Source organism: Heptranchias perlo, unplaced genomic scaffold (assembly GCF_035084215.1).
Source record: "Heptranchias perlo isolate sHepPer1 unplaced genomic scaffold, sHepPer1.hap1 HAP1_SCAFFOLD_118, whole genome shotgun sequence".
In the NCBI taxonomy this organism is placed as follows: domain Eukaryota; kingdom Metazoa; phylum Chordata; class Chondrichthyes; order Hexanchiformes; family Hexanchidae; genus Heptranchias; species Heptranchias perlo.
Window position 1 is genome coordinate 505,939 of NW_027138407.1, and position 21,542 is coordinate 527,480.

General features: G+C 50.0%; 1 protein-coding gene across 1 annotated transcript in view; it reads left to right on the forward strand.

Annotated features, from left to right (window-relative positions):
• The window catches only part of LOC137308021 (protein mono-ADP-ribosyltransferase PARP14-like), a 65,829-nt gene that overhangs the window by 31,107 nt on the left and 13,180 nt on the right, over positions 1–21,542 (forward strand). The window contains exons 8-15 of the mRNA XM_067976980.1: positions 6,932–6,962; positions 9,889–11,783; positions 12,499–12,912; positions 13,068–13,295; positions 14,889–15,172; positions 16,514–17,052; positions 18,405–18,541; positions 21,247–21,424. Coding sequence (XP_067833081.1) covers positions 6,932–6,962; positions 9,889–11,783; positions 12,499–12,912; positions 13,068–13,295; positions 14,889–15,172; positions 16,514–17,052; positions 18,405–18,541; positions 21,247–21,424 — 3,706 coding nt within the window. The remainder of the gene's footprint in view (positions 1–6,931; positions 6,963–9,888; positions 11,784–12,498; positions 12,913–13,067; positions 13,296–14,888; positions 15,173–16,513; positions 17,053–18,404; positions 18,542–21,246; positions 21,425–21,542) is intronic.

A 21,542-nucleotide genomic window follows, 5' to 3' on the forward strand; every position in this document is an offset into this window, starting at 1 on the left:
TAGCAAGGGCCCAGAATGTACTCTGGGTGGGGGACTTCAATGTCCATCACCAAGAGTGGCTCGGTAGCACCACTACTGTCCGAGCTGGCCAAGTCCTGAAGGACATAGCTGCCAGACTGGGCCTGCGGCGGGTGGTGAGCGAACCAACACGAGGGAAAAACATACTTGACCTTGTCCTCACCAGTCTACCTGTTGCAGATGCATCTGTCCATGACAGTATTAGTAGCTTTGACCACCGCACAGTCCTTGTGGAGACGAAGTCCTGCCTTCACACTGAGGATACCATCCAACATGTTGTGTGGCAGTACTGTGCTAAATGGGATAGATTAAGAACAAATCTAGCAGCTCAGAACTGTGGCGCTGTGGGCCATCAGCAGCAGCAGAATTGTATTCCAGCACAATCTGTAACCTCATGGCCCAGCATATTCCTCACTCTACCATTACCAACAAGCCAGGGGATCATCCCTGGTTCAATGAGGAGTGCAGAAGAGCATGCTAGGAGCAGCACCAGGCGTGCCTAAAAATGAGGTGCCAACCTGGTGAAGCTACAACACAGGATTACATGCATGTTAAACAGCGGAAGCAACATGCTATGGACAGAGCTAAGCGATTCCACAACCAACGGATCAGATCAAAGCTCTGCAGTCCTGCTACATCCAGTCGTGAATAGCGGTGGACAATTAAACAACTAACGGGAGGAGGAGGCTCCAAAAACAACCCCATCCTCAATGATGATGTGGAGATGCCGGTGATGGACTGGGGTGGACAAATGTAAGGAATCTTACAACACCAGGTTATAGTCCAACAATTTTATTTTAAAATCACAAGCTTTCGGAGATTATCCCCTTCGTCAGGTGAATGAGTGGAAGGTTCTCAAATCACATATCTTATATTAGGCTGGGACAGCATCACACCAATCAAAAGGTGTCGTTGTTGTTCAAACAGGCCAGTCACGGAGAACAGCACGTCCCAGTACACTGGATATACATTGTGTCAATTACACTGACAGAAAGAAAGAGACCCAAATGGCAGAGAAAGAGAGAGAGAGAGAGAATATTAAAACACATAACTTTTTTTTTCCCTTTTTGCTGGTGGGGTTACGTGTAGCGTGACATGAACCCAAGATCCCGGTTGAGGCCGTCCTCATGGGTGCGGAACTTGGCTATCAACTTCTGCTCGATGATTTTGCGTTGTCGTGTGTCTCGAAGGCCGCCTTGGAGAACGCTGACCCGAAGATCAGTGGCTGAATGTCCTTGACTGCTAAAGTGTTCCCCGACTGGGAGGGAACCCTCCTGTCCGTTCATCCATTGTCGCAGTGTCTGCACGGTCTCGCCAATGTACCATGCTCCGGGGCATCCTTTCCTGCAATGTATGAGGTGGACAACGTTGGCCGAGTCACAGGAGTATGAACCATGTATCTGGTGGGTGGTGTCCTCTCGTGTGATGGTGGTATCCGTGTTGATGATCTGACATGTCTTGCAGAGGTTGCCGTGGCAGGGTTGTGTGGTGTTGTGGACGCTGTTCTCCTGAAAGCTGGGTAATTTGCTGCGAACGATGGTCTGTTTGAGGTTGGGTGGCTGTTTGAAGGCGAGTAGTGGAGGCGTGGGGATGGCCTTAGCGAGGTGTTCGTCGTCATCGATGACATGTTGAAGGCTGCGGAGAACATGGTGTAGTTTCTCCGCTCCGGGGAAGTACTGGACGACGAAGGGTACTCTGTTGGTTGCGTCCCGTGTTTGTCTTCTGAGGAGGTCTATGCGATTCTTCGCTGTGGCCCGTCGGAACTGTCGATCGACAAGTTGAGCGTCATATCCCGTTCTTACGAGGGCGTCTTTCAGCGTCTGTAGGTGTCCATCGCGTTCCTCCTCATCTGAGCAGATCCTGTGTGTTCGTAGGGCCTGTCCATAGGGGATGGCCTCTTTGACGTGGTTGGGGTGGAAGCTGGAAAAGTGGAGCATCGTGAGGTTGTCCGTGGGCTTGCGGTAGAGTGAGGTGCTGAGGTGCCCGTCTTTGATGGAGATTTGTGTGTCCAAGAAAGAAACCGATTCTGAGGAGTAGTCCATGGTGAGTTTGATGGTGGGATGGAACTTGTTGATGTTATCGTGTAGTCTCTTCAGTGATTCTTCGCTGTGGGTCCATAGGAAGAAAATGTCGTCGATGTATCTGGTGTATAGCGTTGGTTGGAGATCCTGTGCAGTGAAGAAGTCGTGCTCGAACTTGTGCATGAAAATGTTGGCGTATTGGGGTGCGAATTTAGTCCCCACGGCTGTTCCGTGTGTTTGGGTAAAGAACTGGTTATCGAAGGTGAAGACATTGTGATCCAGGATGAAGCGGATGAGTTGTAGGATGGCGTCTGGAGATTGGCTGTTGTTGGTGTTGAGTACTGAGGCTGTTGCAGCGATGCCGTCATCGTGGGGGATACTGGTGTAGAGTGCCGAGACGTCCATCGTGGTGAGAAGTGTTCCTGGTTCAACTGGTCCGTGGGTGCTGAGTTTTTGTAGGAAGTCTGTAGTGTCGTGACAGAAGCTGGGGGTTCCCTGTACGATGGGTTTCAGGATGCCCTCGACGTATCCAGAAAGGTTCTCACACAGGGTTCCGTTGCCTGATACAATAGGACGTCCGGGTGTGTTGGCCACCACTCTTCGGGTCAGCGTTCTCCAAGGCGGCCTTCGAGACACACGACAACGCAAAATCGTCAAGCAGAAGTTGATAGCCAAGTTCCGCACCCATGAGGACGGCCTCAACCGGGATCTTGGGTTCATGTCATGCTACACGTAACCCCACCAGCAAAAAGGGAAAAAAAAAGTTATGTGTTTTAATATTCTCTCTCTCTCTGCCATTTGGGTCTCTTTCTTTCTGTCTGTGTAATTGACACAATGTATATCCAGTGTACTGGGATGTGCTGTTCTCGGTGACTGGCCTGTTTGAACAACAACGACACCTTTTGATTGGTGTGATGCTGTCCCAGCCTAATATAAGATATGCGATTTGAGAACCTTCCACTCATTCACCTGACGAAGGGGATAATCTCCGAAAGCTTGTGATTTTAAAATAAAATTGTTGGACTATAACCTGGTGTTGTAAGATTCCTTACATTTATCCTCAATGATGGCAGAGTCCAGCACGTGAGTGCAAAAGACAAGGCTGAAGCTTTTGCAACCATCTTCAGCCAGAAGTGCCGAGTGGATGATCCATCTCGGCCTCCTCCCAATATCCCCACCATCACAGAAGCCAGTCTTCAGCCAATTTGATTCACTCCACGTGATATCAAGAAACGGCTGAGTGTACTGGATACAACAAAGGCTATGGGCCCTGACAACATCCCAGTTTTGGTGTTGAAGACTTGTGCTCCAGAACTCGCCATGCCTCAAGCCAGACTGTTTCAGTACAGCTACAACACTGGCATCTACTCGACAATGTGGAAAATTGCCCAGGTATGTCCTGTCCACAAAAAGCAGGACAAATCCAATCCGGCCAATTACCGCCCCATTTATCTACTCTCAATCATCAGCAAAGCGATGGAAGTTGTCGTCGACAGTGCTGTCAAGCGGCACTTACTCACCAATGCTCAGTTTGGGTTCCGCCAGGACCACTCGGCTCCAGACCTCATTACAGCCTTGGTCCAAACATGGACAAAAGAGCTGAATTCCAGAGGTGAGGTGAGAATGACTGCCCTTGACATCAAGGCAGCATTTGACCAAGTGCGGCACCAAGGAGCCCTAGTAAAATTGAAGTCAATGGGAATCGGGGAAAACTCTCCAGTGCCTGGAGTCATACCTAGCACAAAGGAAGATGGCAGTGGTTGTTGGAGGCCAATCATCTCAGCCCCAGGACATTACTGCAGGAGTTCCTCAGGGCAGTGTCCTTGGCCCAAACACCTTCAGCTGCTTCATCAATGACCTTCCCTCCATCATAAGGTCAGAAATGGTGATGTTCGCTGATGATTGCACAGTGTGTTCAATTCCGTTCGCAACCCCTCAGATAATGAAGCAGTCTGTGCCCACATGCAGCAAGACCTGGACAACATCCAGGCTTGGGCCGATAAGTGGCAAGTAACATTCGTGCCAGATAAGTGCCAGGCAATGACCATCTCCAACAAGAGAGAGTCTAACCACCTCCCCTTGACAGTCAACGGCATTAGCATCACCAAATCCCCCACCATCAACATCCTTGGGGTCACCATTGTCCAGAAACTTAACTGGACCAGCCATATAAATACTGTGGCTACAAGAGCAGGCCAGAAGCTGGGTATTCTGCGGCGAGTAACTCATCTCCTGACTCCCCAAAGCCTTTCCACCATCTACAAGGCACAAGTCAGAAGTGTGATGGAATACTCTCCACTTGCCTGGATGAGTGCATCTCCAACAACACTCAAGAAGCTCGACACCATCCAGGTCAAAGCAGCCCGCTTGATTGGCACCCCATCCACCACCCTAAACATTCACTCCCTTCACCACCGGTGCACAGTGGCTGCAGTGTGTAGAATCCACAGGATGCACTGCAGCAACTCGCCAAGGCTTCCTCGACAGCACCTCTCAAACCCGCGACCTCTACCACCTAGAAGGACAAGAGCAGCAGGTACATGGGAACAACACCACCTGCACGTTCCCCTCCAAGTCACACACTATCCCGACTTGGAAATATATCGCCGTTCCTTCATCATCGCTGGGTCAAAATCCTGGAACTCCCTTCCTAACAGCACTGTGGGAGAACCTTCACCACACGGACTGCAGTGGTTCAAGAAGGCGGCTCACCACCACCTTCTCAAGTGCAATTAGGGATGGGCAATAAATGCTGGCCTTGTCAGCGATGCCCACATCCCATGAACGAATAAAAAAAGATGTCCTCCTGAAGTCTGTTACTATCCTCCACATTGTTTACCACATTTCCAAGTTTCATGTCATCTGAAAACTTTGAAATTATACCAATTCCAGGTCATTAATATGTATCAAAAAGAGCAATGGTCCTAATACTGACCCCTGGGGGACACTATTGTATACTTTCCTCCAGTCTGAAAAACAACCGTTCACCATTACTCTCTGCTTTCTGCCCCTTAGCCAATTTTGTATCCACGCTGCCACTGTCCCTTTAATCCCATGGGCTTTAATTTTGCTAATAAGTCTATTACGTGGTACTTTATCAAATGCCTTTTGAAAGTCCACATACACAACATCCACCGCAATCTCCACATCAACCCTCTGTAAATGTAAATGGGCAAAACTGTGGCAAATGGATTTCAATGTAGGCAAATGTGAGGTCATCCACTTTGGACCTAAATAGAATAGATCAGAGTACTTTCTAAATGGTGAAAAGTTCGAAACAATGGAGGTCCAAAGAGACTTAGGGGTCCATGTGCTTGGATCATTAAAATGTCATGGACAGGTACAGAAAATAATCAAAAAGGCTAATGGAACGCTGGCCGTTATATCTAGAGGACCAGAATACAAGGGAGGGGGGTAGAAGTTATGCTACAGCTATACAAAGCCCTGGTTAGACCCCGTCTGGAGATACTGCGTTCAGTTCTGGGCACCGCACCTCAGGAAGGATATATTGGCCTTGGAGGGAGTGCAGCGTAGATACCTGGACTCCAAGGGTTAAATTACGAGGAGAGATTACACAAACTAGGGTTGTATTCCCTGGAATTTAGAAGATTAAGGGGTGATTTGATTGAAGTTTTCAAGATATTAAGGGGAACTGATAGGGTAGATAGAGAGAAACTATTTCTGCTGGCCAGAGAGTCTAGGACTAGGGGACACAGCCTGAAAACTAGAGCCAGGACTTTCAGGAGTGAAGTTAGGAAACACTTCTACACTCAAAGGGTGGTCGAAGTTTCGAACTCTCTCCCACAAACGGCAGTTGATGCGAGCTCGATTGTTACTTTTAAATCTGAGATTGATCGATTTTTGTTAACCAAAAGTATTAAGGGATATGGGGCTAAGTTGGATCGCAGATCAGCCATGATCTCATTGAATGGTGGAACAGCCTCGAGGGGCTAAATGGCCTCCTGCTCCTATGTTCCTATGAATGGGCCTGTTCCTGCTCCTATGTGGAGCTCTTTACATTGCATTAAACTCCATCTCCCAAGGTCCTAACCACTCATCGGAAAAGGAGGAGGTCATTCAGTCTCTCGAGCCTGTTCCGCCATTCAATTAGATCATGGCTGATATGTATTCTGACTCCACCTACACGCTTTGGTTCCATAACCCTTAATACCTTCGCCGAATAAAAATCTACCAATCTCAGTTTTGAAATTTTCAATTGACCCCCAACCTCAACAGCTTTTTGGAGGAGACAGTTTCAGATTTCCACTCCCCTTTGTGAGAAGAGCTGGTTCCTTCCATCCCTGAACAGCCTGGCTCTAATTTTAAGGTTATGCCCCCTTGTGGACTCTCCCATTGGAGGAAATAACTTCTCTCTATCTACCTATCAAACCTTTAATCTTAAACATCTCAATCAGATCACCCCTTAATCTTCTATACTTGAGGGAATACAAGCCGAGCCTATGCCACCTGTCCTCGTAATTTAACCCTTTTAGCCCTGGTATCATTCTGGTAAATCTGCACTGCACCCCATCCAAGGCCAGTATATCCTTCCTGAGGTGCGGTGCCCAGAACTGAACGCAGTATCTCCAGATGGGTTCTGAGTGGAGCTCTGTACAGCTGTAACATAACTTCCACCCCTTTGTATTCCAGCCCTCTTGAGATAAAGGCCAACATTCACATATTTTGTCCGACTCATTCTATAATTTCTGGGCTTCCACCTCTGATCCCACGGTCCCATCACAAATTTAATAAGAGCTCCTTCATCCAGAACAGTGAAATCCCCAAACTCTGATGGCAGGTATTAGATTTTGAGGTTATAAATCAGAATTCAATTTCACCGTGATCGTGTCTGCCTTAATCTGATGCGTGTTTTTTCTGCTCTCTTATACCAGGTGCTGCGAGAGACATTTGAACACTTCCTCAGTAAGATATTTCTTTTATCATTCATATTTTTCAATTTTGGATTGTAGAACGTTGGTATTTCAGGTACCCAATGAGAGAATCCAACACTCCCAGGGCAGGTACAACACAGCTTAAATACACAGTAAAGCTCCCTCTACACTGTCCCATCAAACACTCCCAGGGCAGGTACAGCACTGGTTAGATACAGAGTAAAGCTCCCTCTACACTGTCCCATCAGACACTCCCAGGGCAGGTACAGCACTGGTTAGATACAGAGTAAAGCTCCCTCTCCACTGTCCCATCAGACACTCCCAGGACAGGTACAGCACTGGTTAGATACAGAGTAAAGCTCCCTCTACACTGTCCCATCAAACACTCCCAGGGCAGGTACAGCACGGGTTAGATACAGAGTAAAGCTCCCTCTACACTCTCCCATCAAACACTCCCAGGACAGGTACAGCACAGGTTAGATACAGAGTAAAGCTCCCTCTACACTGTCCCATCAAACACTCCCAGGGCAGGTACAGGGTTAGATACAGAGTAACGCTCCCTCTACACTGTCTCATCAAACACTCCCAGGGCAGGTACAACACTGGTTAGATACAGAGTAAAGCTCCCGCTACACTATCCCACGAAACACACCCAGAGCAGGTACAGCACGGGTTAGATACAGAGTAAAGCTCCCTCTACACTGTCCCATCAAACACTCCCGGGACAGGTACAGGGTTAGATACAGAGTAAAGCTCCCTCTACACTGTCCCATCAAACACTCCCAGGGCAGGTACAGCACGGGTTAGATACAGAGTAAAGCTCCCTCTACACTCTCCCATCAAACACTCCCAGGACAGGTACAGCACAGGTTAGATACAGAGTAAAGCTCCCTCTACACTGTCCCATCAAACACTCCCAGGGCAGGTACAGGGTTAGATACAGAGTAACGCTCCCTCTACACTGTCTCATCAAACACTCCCAGGGCAGGTACAACACTGGTTAGATACAGAGTAAAGCTCCCGCTACACTATCCCACGAAACACACCCAGAGCAGGTACAGCACGGGTTAGATACAGAGTAAAGCTCCCTCTACACTGTCCCATCAAACACTCCCGGGACAGGTACAGGGTTAGATACAGAGTAAAGCTCCCTCTACACTGTCCCATCAAACACCCCCAGGGCAGGTACAGCACGGGTTAGATACAGAGTGAAGCTCCCTCTACACTGTCCCATCAAACACTCCCAGGGCAGGTACAGGGTTAGATACAGAGTAAAGCTCCCTCTACACTGTCCCATCAAACACTCCCAGGGCAGGTACAACACTGGTTAGATACAGAGTAAAGCTCCCTCTACACTATCCCACGAAACACACCCAGGGCAGGTACAGCACGGGTTAGATACAGAGTGAAGCTCCCTCTACACTGTCCCGTCACACACTCCCAGGGCAGGTACAGCACGGGTTAGATACAGAGTAAAGCTCCCTCTACACTGTCTCGTCACACACTCCCAGGGCAGGTACAGCACGGGTTAGATACAGAGTAAAGCTCCCTCTACACTGTCCCATCAAACACTCCCAGGGCAGGTACAGCATGGGTTAGATACAGAGTAAAGCTCCCTCTACACTGTCCCATCACACAGTCCCAGGGCTGACCCTGCAGCATTGGTCAGTTTCAGGATGAAGTAACGAGGTTTAATTAAAAACGTACGATTGAATCATTTGATAACAGTGTGGGAAAAAATTTAGTTCTGCAAAGGAAAACATCTGGGCACACATCATCCTGTTTAATTGGTACGAATGATACAGAAACAAGAGACAGACTTACAATTAAAGGTTTCACTTGGTAGAGTAGCAAGGATGTGCAGCAAGAGCGAAACTATCGATAAGCTAACAAAGCAAGGGAGGTATACCGATCTGGATAGCCCACCGGAAAAAGAGCTTAAGTCAGGAAATCTAAAGTTATGGATAAGGGCCAAATCAATTAAATTCTCCTTATTTTACCTTTTATATAGTTATGCAATGTCGAATTGTGTGGATTGTCGCCTAGAGGGAGAACGTATAAAAACTGGCAGTTTGTAATGTATGTTTGGATTTGAAAAGGCCTAAGAACATAGAAACATAGAAAGTAGGAGCAGGAGTAGGCCATTCAGCCCTTCGAGCCTGCTCCACCATTCAATATGATCATGGCTGATCCTCTATCTCATTACCATATTCCCGCTCTCTCCCCATACCCCTTGATGCCTTTTGTGTCTAGAAATCTATCTAGAAATCTAATTCAGAACTGTAACACATTTCAATTCCCAACCAAACCAGCAAGTACTGGCTTTTAAGTGTATGTTTAAGTACTGTGTGCAACAACAACGGCAACTTGCATTTATATAGCACCTTTTACGTAGTAAAACGTCCCTAAGGCGCTTCAAAGGAGCGTAAATCAGACAATGTTTGACATCGAGTCACAGGAGATATTAGACAGGTGACCAAAAGCTTGGTCACAGAGGGAGGTTTTACGGAGCATCTTAAAGGAGGAGAGAGAGGCAGAGAGGTTGAGGGAGGGAATTCCAGAGCTTGGGGCCTAGGTAGCTGAAGGCACGGCCGCCTATGGTAGAACGATTCAAATCGGGGATGCGCAAGAGGCCAGAATTGGAGATTCTCGGAGGGTTGTAGGGCTGGAGGAGGTTGCAGAGATAGGGCGGGGCGAGGGCCATGGAGGGATTTGAAAACAAGGATCAGAATTTTAAAATGGAGGTGTTGCCGGACCAGGAGCCAATGTAGGTCAGCGAGCACGGGGTGATGGGTGAACAGGATTTGGTGCAAGTTAGGGTACGGGCAGCAGAGTCTTTGGATGAGCTGAAGTTAATAAATCTGTGGCAGCTGACCTCAACGTTTAAGAACCTTACTGATTGAGGAGCAAATCGTAAATAAGAACCGATCTTCTAACAATTACTCGGTCATTCGCAGGACAAAGCATTCTGTGCTTGCCGGAGGATCCCTTCTTCATCAAGTACCTGGAAGACCACGGGGAGGCCCATAGCCAGCTCCGGGCAGAGCTCCTGAAATCTGACTGCCATTTGGGGATCTGCAGCGGCTCGGGGCAAGTCTACCTCCTCCCAACCTCGACCAAGAGCTTCGGCAGCTGGAAGGCTAGGGCGGAGCAGGCATTTGGCGCGTTGCGGGCCAAGTACCGGGTCAGCCAGGAGGAGGAGGGCCCCTGGCTGCGGGAGGTAGTGCCGGACTCAGTGGCGCTTTACCGCTGGCGGGGGGGGAGGGGCCAGGTGGCGGTGGGGCCGGCCCACCAGGTGGAGAGGGCGGCCAGGGAGATGGCGACCCTGGCTCTGGATCGGAGGGCGACGCGGAGGACCCGGGAGCTGCCAAGTCTGGCCAAGTACCTGGTGGTGCGGGGGCTCTTCGAGGAACAGGTGAGGGAGGCGTGCTCTGGCGTGCGGGTGGAGCTCGACCCGTCCCGCCCTGCTCTCACCCTGAGCGGGCCCCACCGGGAGGTCTGCCAGGCCGAGGAGGCACTGCACTGCTGCACGGACCGGCTGCTGGCCCGGCCCCTCGTCCACCTCTCGCAGCCTGAGTCTGCCTTCCTCGGCACCCTGGACCCCCAGGGGTTTGCCCTACAACACTTCTTTGCGCGCGGGGTGGCTGTAGCCCTGGAGACGGGCGGGAGGGCTGGCGCCAGCGTCGTCACCCTCCACGGTCTCCATGGCGACCAGCTGTCCGAGGCCGAGTCCATCCTCTGCCGCCTGGTCAGCCTGGAGGCCCTGGAGGTGCCCGGCTCGACCAGGCGCCACCTGACGGAGGCGGAGTGGGGGGGGATGGTGGCCTCCCACCGGGCGCCGGGCAGAGTCAGCGTGGAGACCGCCTCCCACGGCGGAGTGACCCGCCTGACACTGGCCGGCTTCAGGGAGGAGGTCCAGGAGGCTGCCCGCTCCATCGGGCGCTTCTTGGCAGAGCACGCCCAAGCGGAGGAGACGCTGCCCCTCCCCCGGCCTGAGCTGGCCCGCTCTTTCGACCGATTTCTGGAGGTCATGGGCCTGAGAGATTTGGGGAGATACATCGAGGTCCTCCATCAGTGGCCAACTCCGGTGGTCGCCTTGAGAGGCCGGAGGAAGGAGGTGGACAAGGCCAAAGAGGCCCTGGTGGCCAGGCTGAACTCCCTGGTCTCCCAAACCTTCCTCTTAAGGGAGCCTGGGGGGGCTGAGTACATGGGGAGCGGCCAAGGGCAAGAGCAGGTCGAGGTGGTGGGCAGAGCTTGCGAGTGCCTGATAGTCCGGTGGGAGGAGGAGGAGGAGAGGATGGGCCATGCCCGCGCCATGATGGAAGTCCGCTGCCACTTCCTGCTGCCCGGCGGAGTCCAGCTGCTGGTGGTCAAGGGCGACGTCACCGCGCAGGATGTGGACATGATTGTCGACGTGGCTGACAGGTGGTTGGAGAACGACGGCAGCGATTTTGTCAGGACGCATGGGAAGATGGAGACCGCTGCCGTGCCCGAGTGGAGCTGGGGAGAGAGCGGCCGTGTCGCCGAGGGGCTGAAGAGCGCCGTGGCCTCGTCTCTGGAGCAGGCGGAGAGTCGGGGGGCCCGGTCCATCGCCCTGATCTGCCCGGGCCTCCGCCGCAGAGTTCCCGTTGCGCTGGCAGCGGGCTGCGTCATCTCGGCCGTGCGGGCCTTCTGCCAGGAGCTTGGGCTGGGCCCCCGGGCTTCGCTGAGCCGCATCCTCCTGGTGGATGCTCGGGAGCCGGTGGTGCGTGCCTTCCAAAGAGCCAGCTCCGAGGCCTGGATCATCGACGCCGGCCTCAGCCCGCCACCCATGGAGACGGAGATAGCAATGGGCTGCATCGAAGACGAGATGGTAATTGTACTGAATCTATTGGAGCGGAATTCGTCTCGGGTGGTGGCGCAAAATGGGTGGTGGGTCAGAACAGGCGTGGCTTTTACACACCGCCTGATTTTCATTGCCATCGAAGTCAATCGACAAACGAAAATCGGGCGGTGCATAATAATCGGGCGGACGAGCTGCTATCGCCCAAACCTCATGATTGGGGATGAGTCCTGCAGTCTGGAGAGAGTGAGGGTGGGGGTGGTGGGTCCTGCGGTCAGGAAGGTGTGAGAGAGGAGTCTCAGGGTTGTAGTGAGAGGGGAGTCTGGGGCTCAGGGAAATTCCTGTGATCGGGAAAGAGTGGGACAGGTGTCCCGGAGTGTGGGAGGACTGGAGAAGGGATCCTGAACTGTGGGAGAGGGGTCCTGGATAGGGTGGGTGTTGGAGAATGGAGAAGTATTTGGATGGCTCATACCAAAGGGTGAAAGGCCAGTGTCTGACCCACTGCCCCACCAAGACTCCCCCATCAGAGAGAGAGGAGACCTTCATCCCCTCTGTCTAGGGCTGGATTTGACCCCAGGTCCCAGGGGGTGAAAGGACAGTGTCTAGCTCATGGCTTGTATGATAATCCCAGTTTCCCACCGGGAGTTGGGGAGCTCCGAGTCTATGCTGCTGGTTCTGTCAGGTCTGCTGACATTCTCCGGACCCCTTCCTGACGCTGTTCCGCTTTGACCCTTCCCCCCTGCAGACCGACGTGGTGGTGAGCCCCGTGACCTCCGACCTCAACCTGGAGTCCTCCGCCATCTCCGCAGCCATTCTGCGGAGGGCCAAGGAAGATTCTGGAACAACTCTCGCAGCCCCGGCCCGTTCCCTGAGGCCAGGAGAAGTGGTACAGATGCAAACCTCCCGTTGCAGGACCTTGAATTTTGCTTTTGTCTACTACATTTACTGCATCAACTGGAGTGACCAAGGGCATGCGGAGCAGGTAACGGTCTCTGTCGCTAAATGTAAACCTTTGCGAAATGGTTGCAACGTCGCAAGTGTCTTAAAGCATGGTCTGTGTATGGTCGATGTTGTGGCATGCCGTGGCTGCAATGCCAGCATTCTCATCCCTGAGTCAGAAGATGGTGAGTTCAAGTCCCCACTCCAGAGGCTTGAGCACGTAATCCAAGCTGACACGCCCGGTGCCAGTACTGAGGGAGCGCTGCACTGTCGGAGGTGGTGTCTTTCGGATGAGACGTTGTAACACAGTGTTACACGGGGAGTACGACAACACAGTTTTACACGGTGTGAGATACCACTTTGTTACACGGGGAGTGCGACAACACCGTGTTACACGGGGAGTGCGACAACACCGTGTTACACGGGGAGTGCGACCACGCAGCGTTACACGGGGAGTGCGACCACGCTGCGTTACACGGGGATAGCGACCACGCGGCGTTACACGGGGAGTGCGACCACGCAGCGTTACACGGGGATAGCGACCACGCAGCGTTACACGGGGAGTGCGACAACACCGTGTTACACGGGGAGTGCGACAACACCGTGTTACACGGGGAGTGCGACCACGCAGCGTTACACGGGTAGTGCGACAACACCGTGTTAGACGGGGAGGGAGACAACGTAGCGTTACACGGGGAGCGCGACAACACAGCGTTACACGGGGAGTGCGACCACGCAGCGTTACACGGGGAGTGCGACCACGCAGCGTGACACGGGGAGTGCGACCACGCAGCGTGACACGGGGAGTGCGACCACGCAGCGTGACACGGGGAGTGCGACCACGCAGCGTGACACGGGGAGTGCGACCACGCAGCGTGACACGGGGAGTGCGACCACGCAGCGTGACACGGGGAGTGCGACCACGCAGCGTTACACGGGGTGTGCGACAACACCGTGTTAGACGGGGAGCGAGACAACGCAGCGTTGCACAGGGAGCGCAACAACACCATGTTAGACGGGGAGTGAGACAACACAGCGTTACACGGGGAGTGCGACCACGCAGTGTTACACGGGGAGTGCGACCACGCAGCGTTACACGGGGAGTGCGACCACGCAGCGTTACACGGGGAGTGCGACCACGCAGCGTTACACGGGGAGTGTGACAACACAGCGTTACACGGGGAGTGCGACAACACCGTGTTACACGGGGAGTGCGACCACGCAGCGTTACACGGGGAGTGTGACAACGCAGCGTTACACGGGGAGTGCAACAACACCGTGTTAGATGGGGAGTGAGACAACGCAACGTTACACGGGGAGTGCGACCACGCAGTGTTACACGGGGAGTGCGACCACGCAGCGTTACACGGGGATTGCGATAACACCGTGTTAGATGGGAGTGAGACAACACAGCATTACACGGGGAGTGCGACCACGCAGCGTTACACGGGGAGTGTGACAACACAGCGTTACACGGGGAGTGCACCAACACCGTGTTAGATGGGGAGTGAGACAATGCAGCGTTACACGGGGAGTGCGACCACGCAGCGTTACACGGGGAGTGTGACAACACAGCGTTACACGGGGAATGCGACAACACCGTGTTAGATGGGGAGTGAGACAAGGCAGCCTTACACGGGGAGCGCGATAACACAGCGTTACACGGGGAGCGCGACAACACAGCGTTACACGGGGAGCGCGACAACACAGCGTTACACGGGGAGTGCGACAACACCATGTTAGATGGGGAGTGAGACAACGCAGCATTACACGGGGAGTGTGACAACAGTTTTACGTAGGGAGTGCAACAATACAGTGTTGCACAGTGAGTGCGACAATGCAGTGTTACAGGGAGCGCGACAACGCAGCCTTACACGGGGAGTGCGACAATACAGTGTTACACAGAGAGTGTGACAATGCAGTGTTACACGGGGAGCGCGATAGCACAGTGTTACATGGGGAGTGCAACAAGTTTTACACGGGGAGTGTAACAAACGGTGTTACACGGGGAGTGCGATAACGCAGTGTTACACGGGGAGTGCGAGAATTCAATGTTACACGCGGAGAGTGACAACACAGTGTTACACTATTTAATGTCCCCGCCCCTGCTATATTTCGCCCTTAGGAAAGACCATTTTTCTCCCCATGCCCCACTGTCTCGCAGATCGTTTAACCCAGACCCGCTTTTCATTCCAGCTCCTTCGCTCGAATGTGAGGAAGTGCCTGGAAACCTGCCACGACTCCGACCTCGCCTTCATCACATTCCCTCTGCTGGGAACCGGGGCGCTCGGCTTCCCACGGACTGTCGCCATCAGGGCGCTGCTCGAGGAGATCTTCAGGTTCGCGCACGATCGCCGGGTCACCTCGGTGAAGGTGGTTCGGGTCCTGGTGCATCCAGACGACAGCTCCTCTCTACCAGTAGGTGAACTGTTAGTCTTCCCCACTCCTCCGCTAGACTCGGCCTTTAGTCTGTCACTGTGGTTTTATTTTACTTAACGCTGCCTTTTCAAGAATTCGCTTTCGTGCGGATATTTTTTGATGGGACTGGTTTCAAGCTACTTGTGGGACAAATACTTTCTCACATCACAGCCCTCTTGCCGCAGCTCTTTTGCCACTGTTCTCTTGCCATGGCTGCCATGCCACTCTACTCTTGCCACTTTTCTCTTGACATGGTTCTCTTGGCACAACTCTCTTGCTGCTCTTCTCTTGTGCTGCTGCAGTCTTTCCCTGGGACTCGTGCAGGCTTTAGGGGCCACAGTAATTCAACAATTTGTCAATTCACTGTACACTTACAGATACTCCAGAAGACCATGCAGAAACTTCAGGACCCAGTGATGGGACTATCACAAGGTAACTAAAGCAATTACTGTTTACAGATCAAAGAGTTTGTGAGGAAACTCGCCAAATCCTTCAAGTGCAGACCGTTGTGTCTGTGTGTGTGTGTATTGTTGTGCCTATGCAGGCGTCATATATTAAAAACGGTGAGTGGAACTAGGCCCATAGTTGGTGCTTGACGGTAACCTTATGTGACCCTTTAAGTGCAAAGGGCTTCATCTAACGTTACGTGACATCTCACATTTACTAAGCCTGGCAGCTATAAGGTGCATTCATTGCTACACTTCCCTGGGTCTGTAGATGATGGAGAACTTCCAACAATTGGACCTGGAAACCCTCCCCACCTTAAAAAAAACCCCAGCAATTCTGCTATTTAATGCCCACCCGTAGACCAGGTCCCCACCCACACCTTATGCACGTGAATCAGTGCTGTGGGATGGAAAGTGAGCCTCCACTGGCACTCTAACCTGCCACTGGCTGGGCTGATAACGCTTGTCAGTTGTTACAAGGAGCCAGCATGGGTCAGCGAGCACAGTGGGGCGATGGGTGAGCGGGACTTGGCGTGGGTTAAGATACGGGCGGAAGAGTTTCGGATGAGCTCAAGTTTATGGGAGATGGAAGGTAGGAGAGCATCGGTATAGTGGAGGTAAGAACGGCATGGATGAGGGTTCCAGCAGAAGATGGGCTGAGGCAGGGGGTGGAGATGGGCGATGTTACGCAGGTGGAAGTAGGCGGTCTTGGTGATGGAGATGATATGGAGGTCAGAAGCTCAGCTTGGGGCTGAACAGGACACCGAGACTGTGAACACTCTGGTTCTCAGAGAAGATTTCCCCGCCCCTGTACTGTCACACGGCCTAGTCTAATAAACAGGTTTTCCATATTGTCCCCACAGTGTCCAAGCGTATCAGCAAAATCCTGCAGAGCGACCAAAGGGAGAAGCAGGCCCCCAATTTCACCGAGGTAACTGAGTTTCCCCAGGACCTCAGGCCTGTGGTGCTTGAGATCATCGGCAAAACCAGCCAGCACGTTCAGGCCGCCTTCCGGAGATTGGAGAGGTTATTCACCGACAATTTCTCGGCCGAGGTCATCCGAGACAAGGGGATCGGGGATTTGACCTGTGCCGAGGTCAGCCTTGTCCAGCGACTATCCCGCAAGAGCCTGGTCCACGTCGGCATCAAGCGGGGGTCCGAGAATCAGATCGCACTGCGGGGGCCGACCGAAGGGGTCCGGGTGGTTTCCAGCCTCGTCCAGAAGCTGTTGACGTCGCGCCTAGAGAGTTCTCTGGTCGGCAGACTGCACAATCTCATGGCCTCAGTCGTCCAGTGGCATCTGGCAGAGTACGGCAGCTTTGTTCCGTTTGATAAGGAGTCCAACTACAGGATCGAAGAGGACTACAGCGCCAAGCGGGCAAACACCGTGGTAAGCGTCAGGGGACGCCGGTACCAGCTGCACCTGGACCGGAAGGAAGGAGAGGAACTGGACACTAGGCGCAGAGTCAGGTTGAAGAGATTTGAGCTGTTTACTGGTGAGTAGAGGGGAACTCCCTGTCACAAATATTTAGGGGTGGGGGTTTGGAGGGGAGATCCCTTCATTTGCCGAGCCGTATTACTGGTGTCAGTCGTGGCTCAGTGGGTAGCACTCTCGCCTCTGAGTCAGAAGGTCATGGGTTCAAGTCCTACTCCTCAGCACATAATCCAGGCCCGACGCTCCCCGGTTGCCAGTACTGAGGGAGCGCTGCACTGTTGGAGGTGCCGTCTTTCGGGATGAGACATTAAACCGAGGCCCAGTCTGCCCACTCCGGCGGATGTAAAAGATCCCACGGGTGCTATTTCGAAGAAAAGCAGGGGAGTTCTCTCCAGTTTCCTGGGCCAATATTTATCCCTCAACCAACATCATTAAAAAAAATCAGATGATTTGGCCATTACCTCATTACTGTTTGTGGGATCTTGCTGTGTGGAAATTGGCTGCTGCGTTTCGTACATTAAATTAATGACGAGACTTCACAAGTACTTCATTGGCTGAAAAGCACTTTGGGACGAGCTGAGGCCCTGAACGGCGCTGCACAGATCCAATTCCTTCCTTCCCTTCCCCCCCAACCACAGGGCCTCGGTTTAACATCTCAACAACAACAAGTCGCATTTATATGGTGCCTTCAACTTAGTAAAAGCGTCCTAATGGCTGAAAGACGGCACCTCCGACAGTGCAGCAGTCCCTCGGTACTGGCACTGTGAGTGTTGGCCCCAGATTACAGGCTTAAGTGCCTGGATGTATTCTCTCGAGTATAGATGATTAAGGGGTGATCTTATTGAGGTGTTTAAGATAATTAAAGGATTTGATAGGGTACATGGAGAGAAACTATTTCCTCTGGTGGGGGAGTCCAGCAGAAAGGGGGCATAACCTTAAAATTAGAGCCAGGGCCGTTCAGGTGTAACGTCAGAATATACTTCTTCACACAAAGGGGAGTGGAAACCTGGAACTCTCTCCCTCAAAAAGCTGTTGAGGCTGGGGGTCAATTGAAAATTTCAAAACTGAGATTGATAGATTTTGGGTAAGGGTATTAAGGGATCCAGAACCAAGGCGGGTAGATAGAATTAAGATGCAGAGCAGCCATGATCTAAATGAATAATGGAACGGGCTCAAGGGGCTGAATGGCCTCCTGTTCCAAGGTTCGAACCTCCGACCTTCTGACTCAGAGGCAACATATCTTCCCAGGAGCATCCAGGCCCAAATGGAGCCTTGAATCCTGGGCATAAACCTGACCCACACTGTGGATGGGCTGGGACTGAAACCAGTCCCATGCCTCTCGTAGGGCTGTGCCCGCTTCCTTCTTTCCCTTGTCTTGCGTTGTTCAATATCTCTCTTTTTTTTGACACACAGATAACAACCTCCCTCTGTACTGGGACGATATGAATGGAATTATCTTCCTCACTGTGGAACTGCAGCAAAACTCTCCGGAATATGGAACAGTTTCATCACAGTTCCAGAGAACCATCTCGAACTCCACAATAGTCAAGGTAAGTTAAACCCACTGGGAGTGAACGGCACACGATTTCACTTCAGGGGTTTGTCGGTCTGAAGCCAGTAGAGATTGAGAATTCCTCACACGAGTGTCAGCCTTGGCTCAGTGGGTGGCACTGTCTGAGTCAGAAGGATGTGGGATCAAGCCCCCACTCCGGAGATTGAGACAAAATCCAGGCTGACACTCCCGGTGCCAGTACTGCAGGAGCGCTGCACTGTCGAAGGTGCCACCTTTTCGATGAGATGTTAAACCAAGGCCCCCGTTTGTCCACTCAGGTGGATATTCATGAGCAGGGGAGTTCACCCCGCTGTCCTGGAGCCAGTATTTATTCTTCGACCAACATTAGTAAAATACATTAACTGGTCGTGTGTACTTAATGATTCCCTTTCTCTCAACAAAGGGAATGTGCAATTAATAATTTTCTCTCTCTCTCCATCATGTGTAATTAATAATTTTCTCTCTCTCCATCATGTGTAATTAATGATTCCTCCCTCTCTCTATAATGTGTAATTAATGATTCCCTCTCTCTCTATAATGTGTAATTAATGATTCCCCTCTCTCTCAACAATATGTAATTAATGATTCCCTCTCTCTATAATGTGTAATTAATGATTCCCCTCTCTCTATAATGTGTAATTAATGATTCCCCTCTCGCTATAATGTGTAATTAATGATTCCCCTCTCTCTATAATGTGTAATTAATGATTCCCCTCTCTCTATAATGTGTAATTAATGATTCCTCTCTCTCTATAATGTGTAATTAATGATTCCCTCTCTCTCTCTATAATGTGTAATTAATGATTCCCTCTCTCTCTATAATGTGTAATTAATGATTCCCCCTCTATAATGTGTAATTAATGATTCCCCTCTCTCTATAATGTGTAATTAATGATTCCCCTCTCTCTATAATGAGTAATTAATAATTGCCCCTCTCTCTATAATGTGTAATTAATGACTTCCTCTCTCTATAATGTGTAATTAATGATTTCCCCCTCTCTCTATAGTGTGTAATTAATGATTCCCCCGCTCTCTATAATGTATAATTAATGATTCCCCCTCTCTCTATAATGTCTAATTAATGATTCTCCTCTCTCTATAATGTGTAATTAATGATTTCCCCCTCTCTCTATAATGTGTAATTAATGATTCCCCTCTCTCTATAATGTGTAATTAATGATTCCCCTCTCTCTATAATGTGTAATTGATGATTCCCTCTCTCTCTATAATGTGTAATTAATGATTCCCCTCTCTCTCAATAATATGTAATTAATGATTCCCTCTCTCTATAATGTGTAATTAATGATTCCCTCTCGCTATAATATGTAATTAATGATTCCCCTCTCTCTATAATGTGTAATTAATGATTCCCCTCTCTCTATAATGTGTAATTAATGATTCCTCTCTCTCTATAATGTGTAATTAATGATTCCCTCTCTCTCTCTATAATGTGTAATTAATGATTCCCTCTCTCTCTATAATGTGTAATTAATGATTCCCCCTCTATAATGTGTAATTAATGATTCCCTCTCTCTATAATGTGTAATTAATGATTCCCTCTCTCTATAATGTGTAATTAATGATCCCCCTCTCTCTATAATGTGTAATTAATGATTCCCTCTCTCTCTATAATGTGTAATTAATGATTCCCCTCTCTCTCAATAATATGTAATTAATGATTCCCTCTCTCTATAATGTGTAATTAATGATTCCCTCTCGCTATAATATGTAATTAATGATTCCCCTCTCTCTATAATGTGTAATTAATGATTCCCCTCTCTCTATAATGTGTAATTAATGATTCCTCTCTCTCTATAATGTGTAATTAATGATTCCCTCTCTCTCTCTATAATGTGTAATTAATGATTCCCTCTCTCTCTATAATGTGTAATTAATGATTCCCCCTCTATAATGTGTAATTAATGATTCCCTCTCTCTATAATGTGTAATTAATGATTCCCTCTCTCTATAATGTGTAATTAATGATCCCCCTCTCTCTCTAATGTGTAATTAATGATTCCCTCTCTCTATAATGTGTAATTAATGATTCCCCCTCTCTCTATAATGTGTAATTAATGATTCCCCCTCTCTCTATAATGTGTAATTAATGATTCCCTCTCTCTCTCTATAATGTGTAATTAATGATTCCTCTCTCTCTCTCTATAATGTGTAATTAATGATTCCCCTCTCCCTATAATGTGTAATTAATGATTCCCTCTCTCTCTATAATGTGTAATTAATGATTCCCTCTCTCTCTCTGTAATGTGTAATTAATGATTCCCCCTCTATAATGTGTAATTAATGATTCCCTCTCTCTCTCTATAATGTGTAATTAATGATTCCCCTCTCTCTATAATGTGTAATTAATGATTCCCCCTGTCTCTATAATGTTTAATTAATGATTCCCCTCTCTCTATAATGTGTAATTAATGATTCCCTCTCTCTATAATGTGTAATTAATGATTCCCTCTCTCTATAATGTGTAATTAATGATTCCCCTCTCTCTATAATGTGTAATTAATGATTCCCCTCTCTCTATAATGTGTAATTAATGATTCCCTCTCTCTATAATGTGTAATTAATGATTCCCCTCTCTCTGTAATGTGTAATTAATGATTCTCTCACCTTGATAAATGGAGAGACTTTTTGATCATATTTTTGCCATGTACAATCATTGAGAGATTTCTCCTGCCTGGAACACAGATTGTCAGAATTCAGAACATTTACCTCAGGTTAGCGTTCGAGACGAAGAAGAGAGCAATCGAAGCAAAGAATGGGCTGGGGGAATCGAATGAAAAACTGCTCTTCCACGGGACCAAGGCCGAGAACTGTGATTCCATCAACAAACGCGGATTCAACAGAAGCTTTGCTGGGCAAAATGGTGAGCGCAACCGGGAAAAGGGACTCGGGAAATATAGCTGGCACTTCTTCGCCCAAAGAGGGGTGAAAATCTGGAACTCTCTCTCCCCGAAAAGCTGTTGAGGCTGTGGGTCAATTGA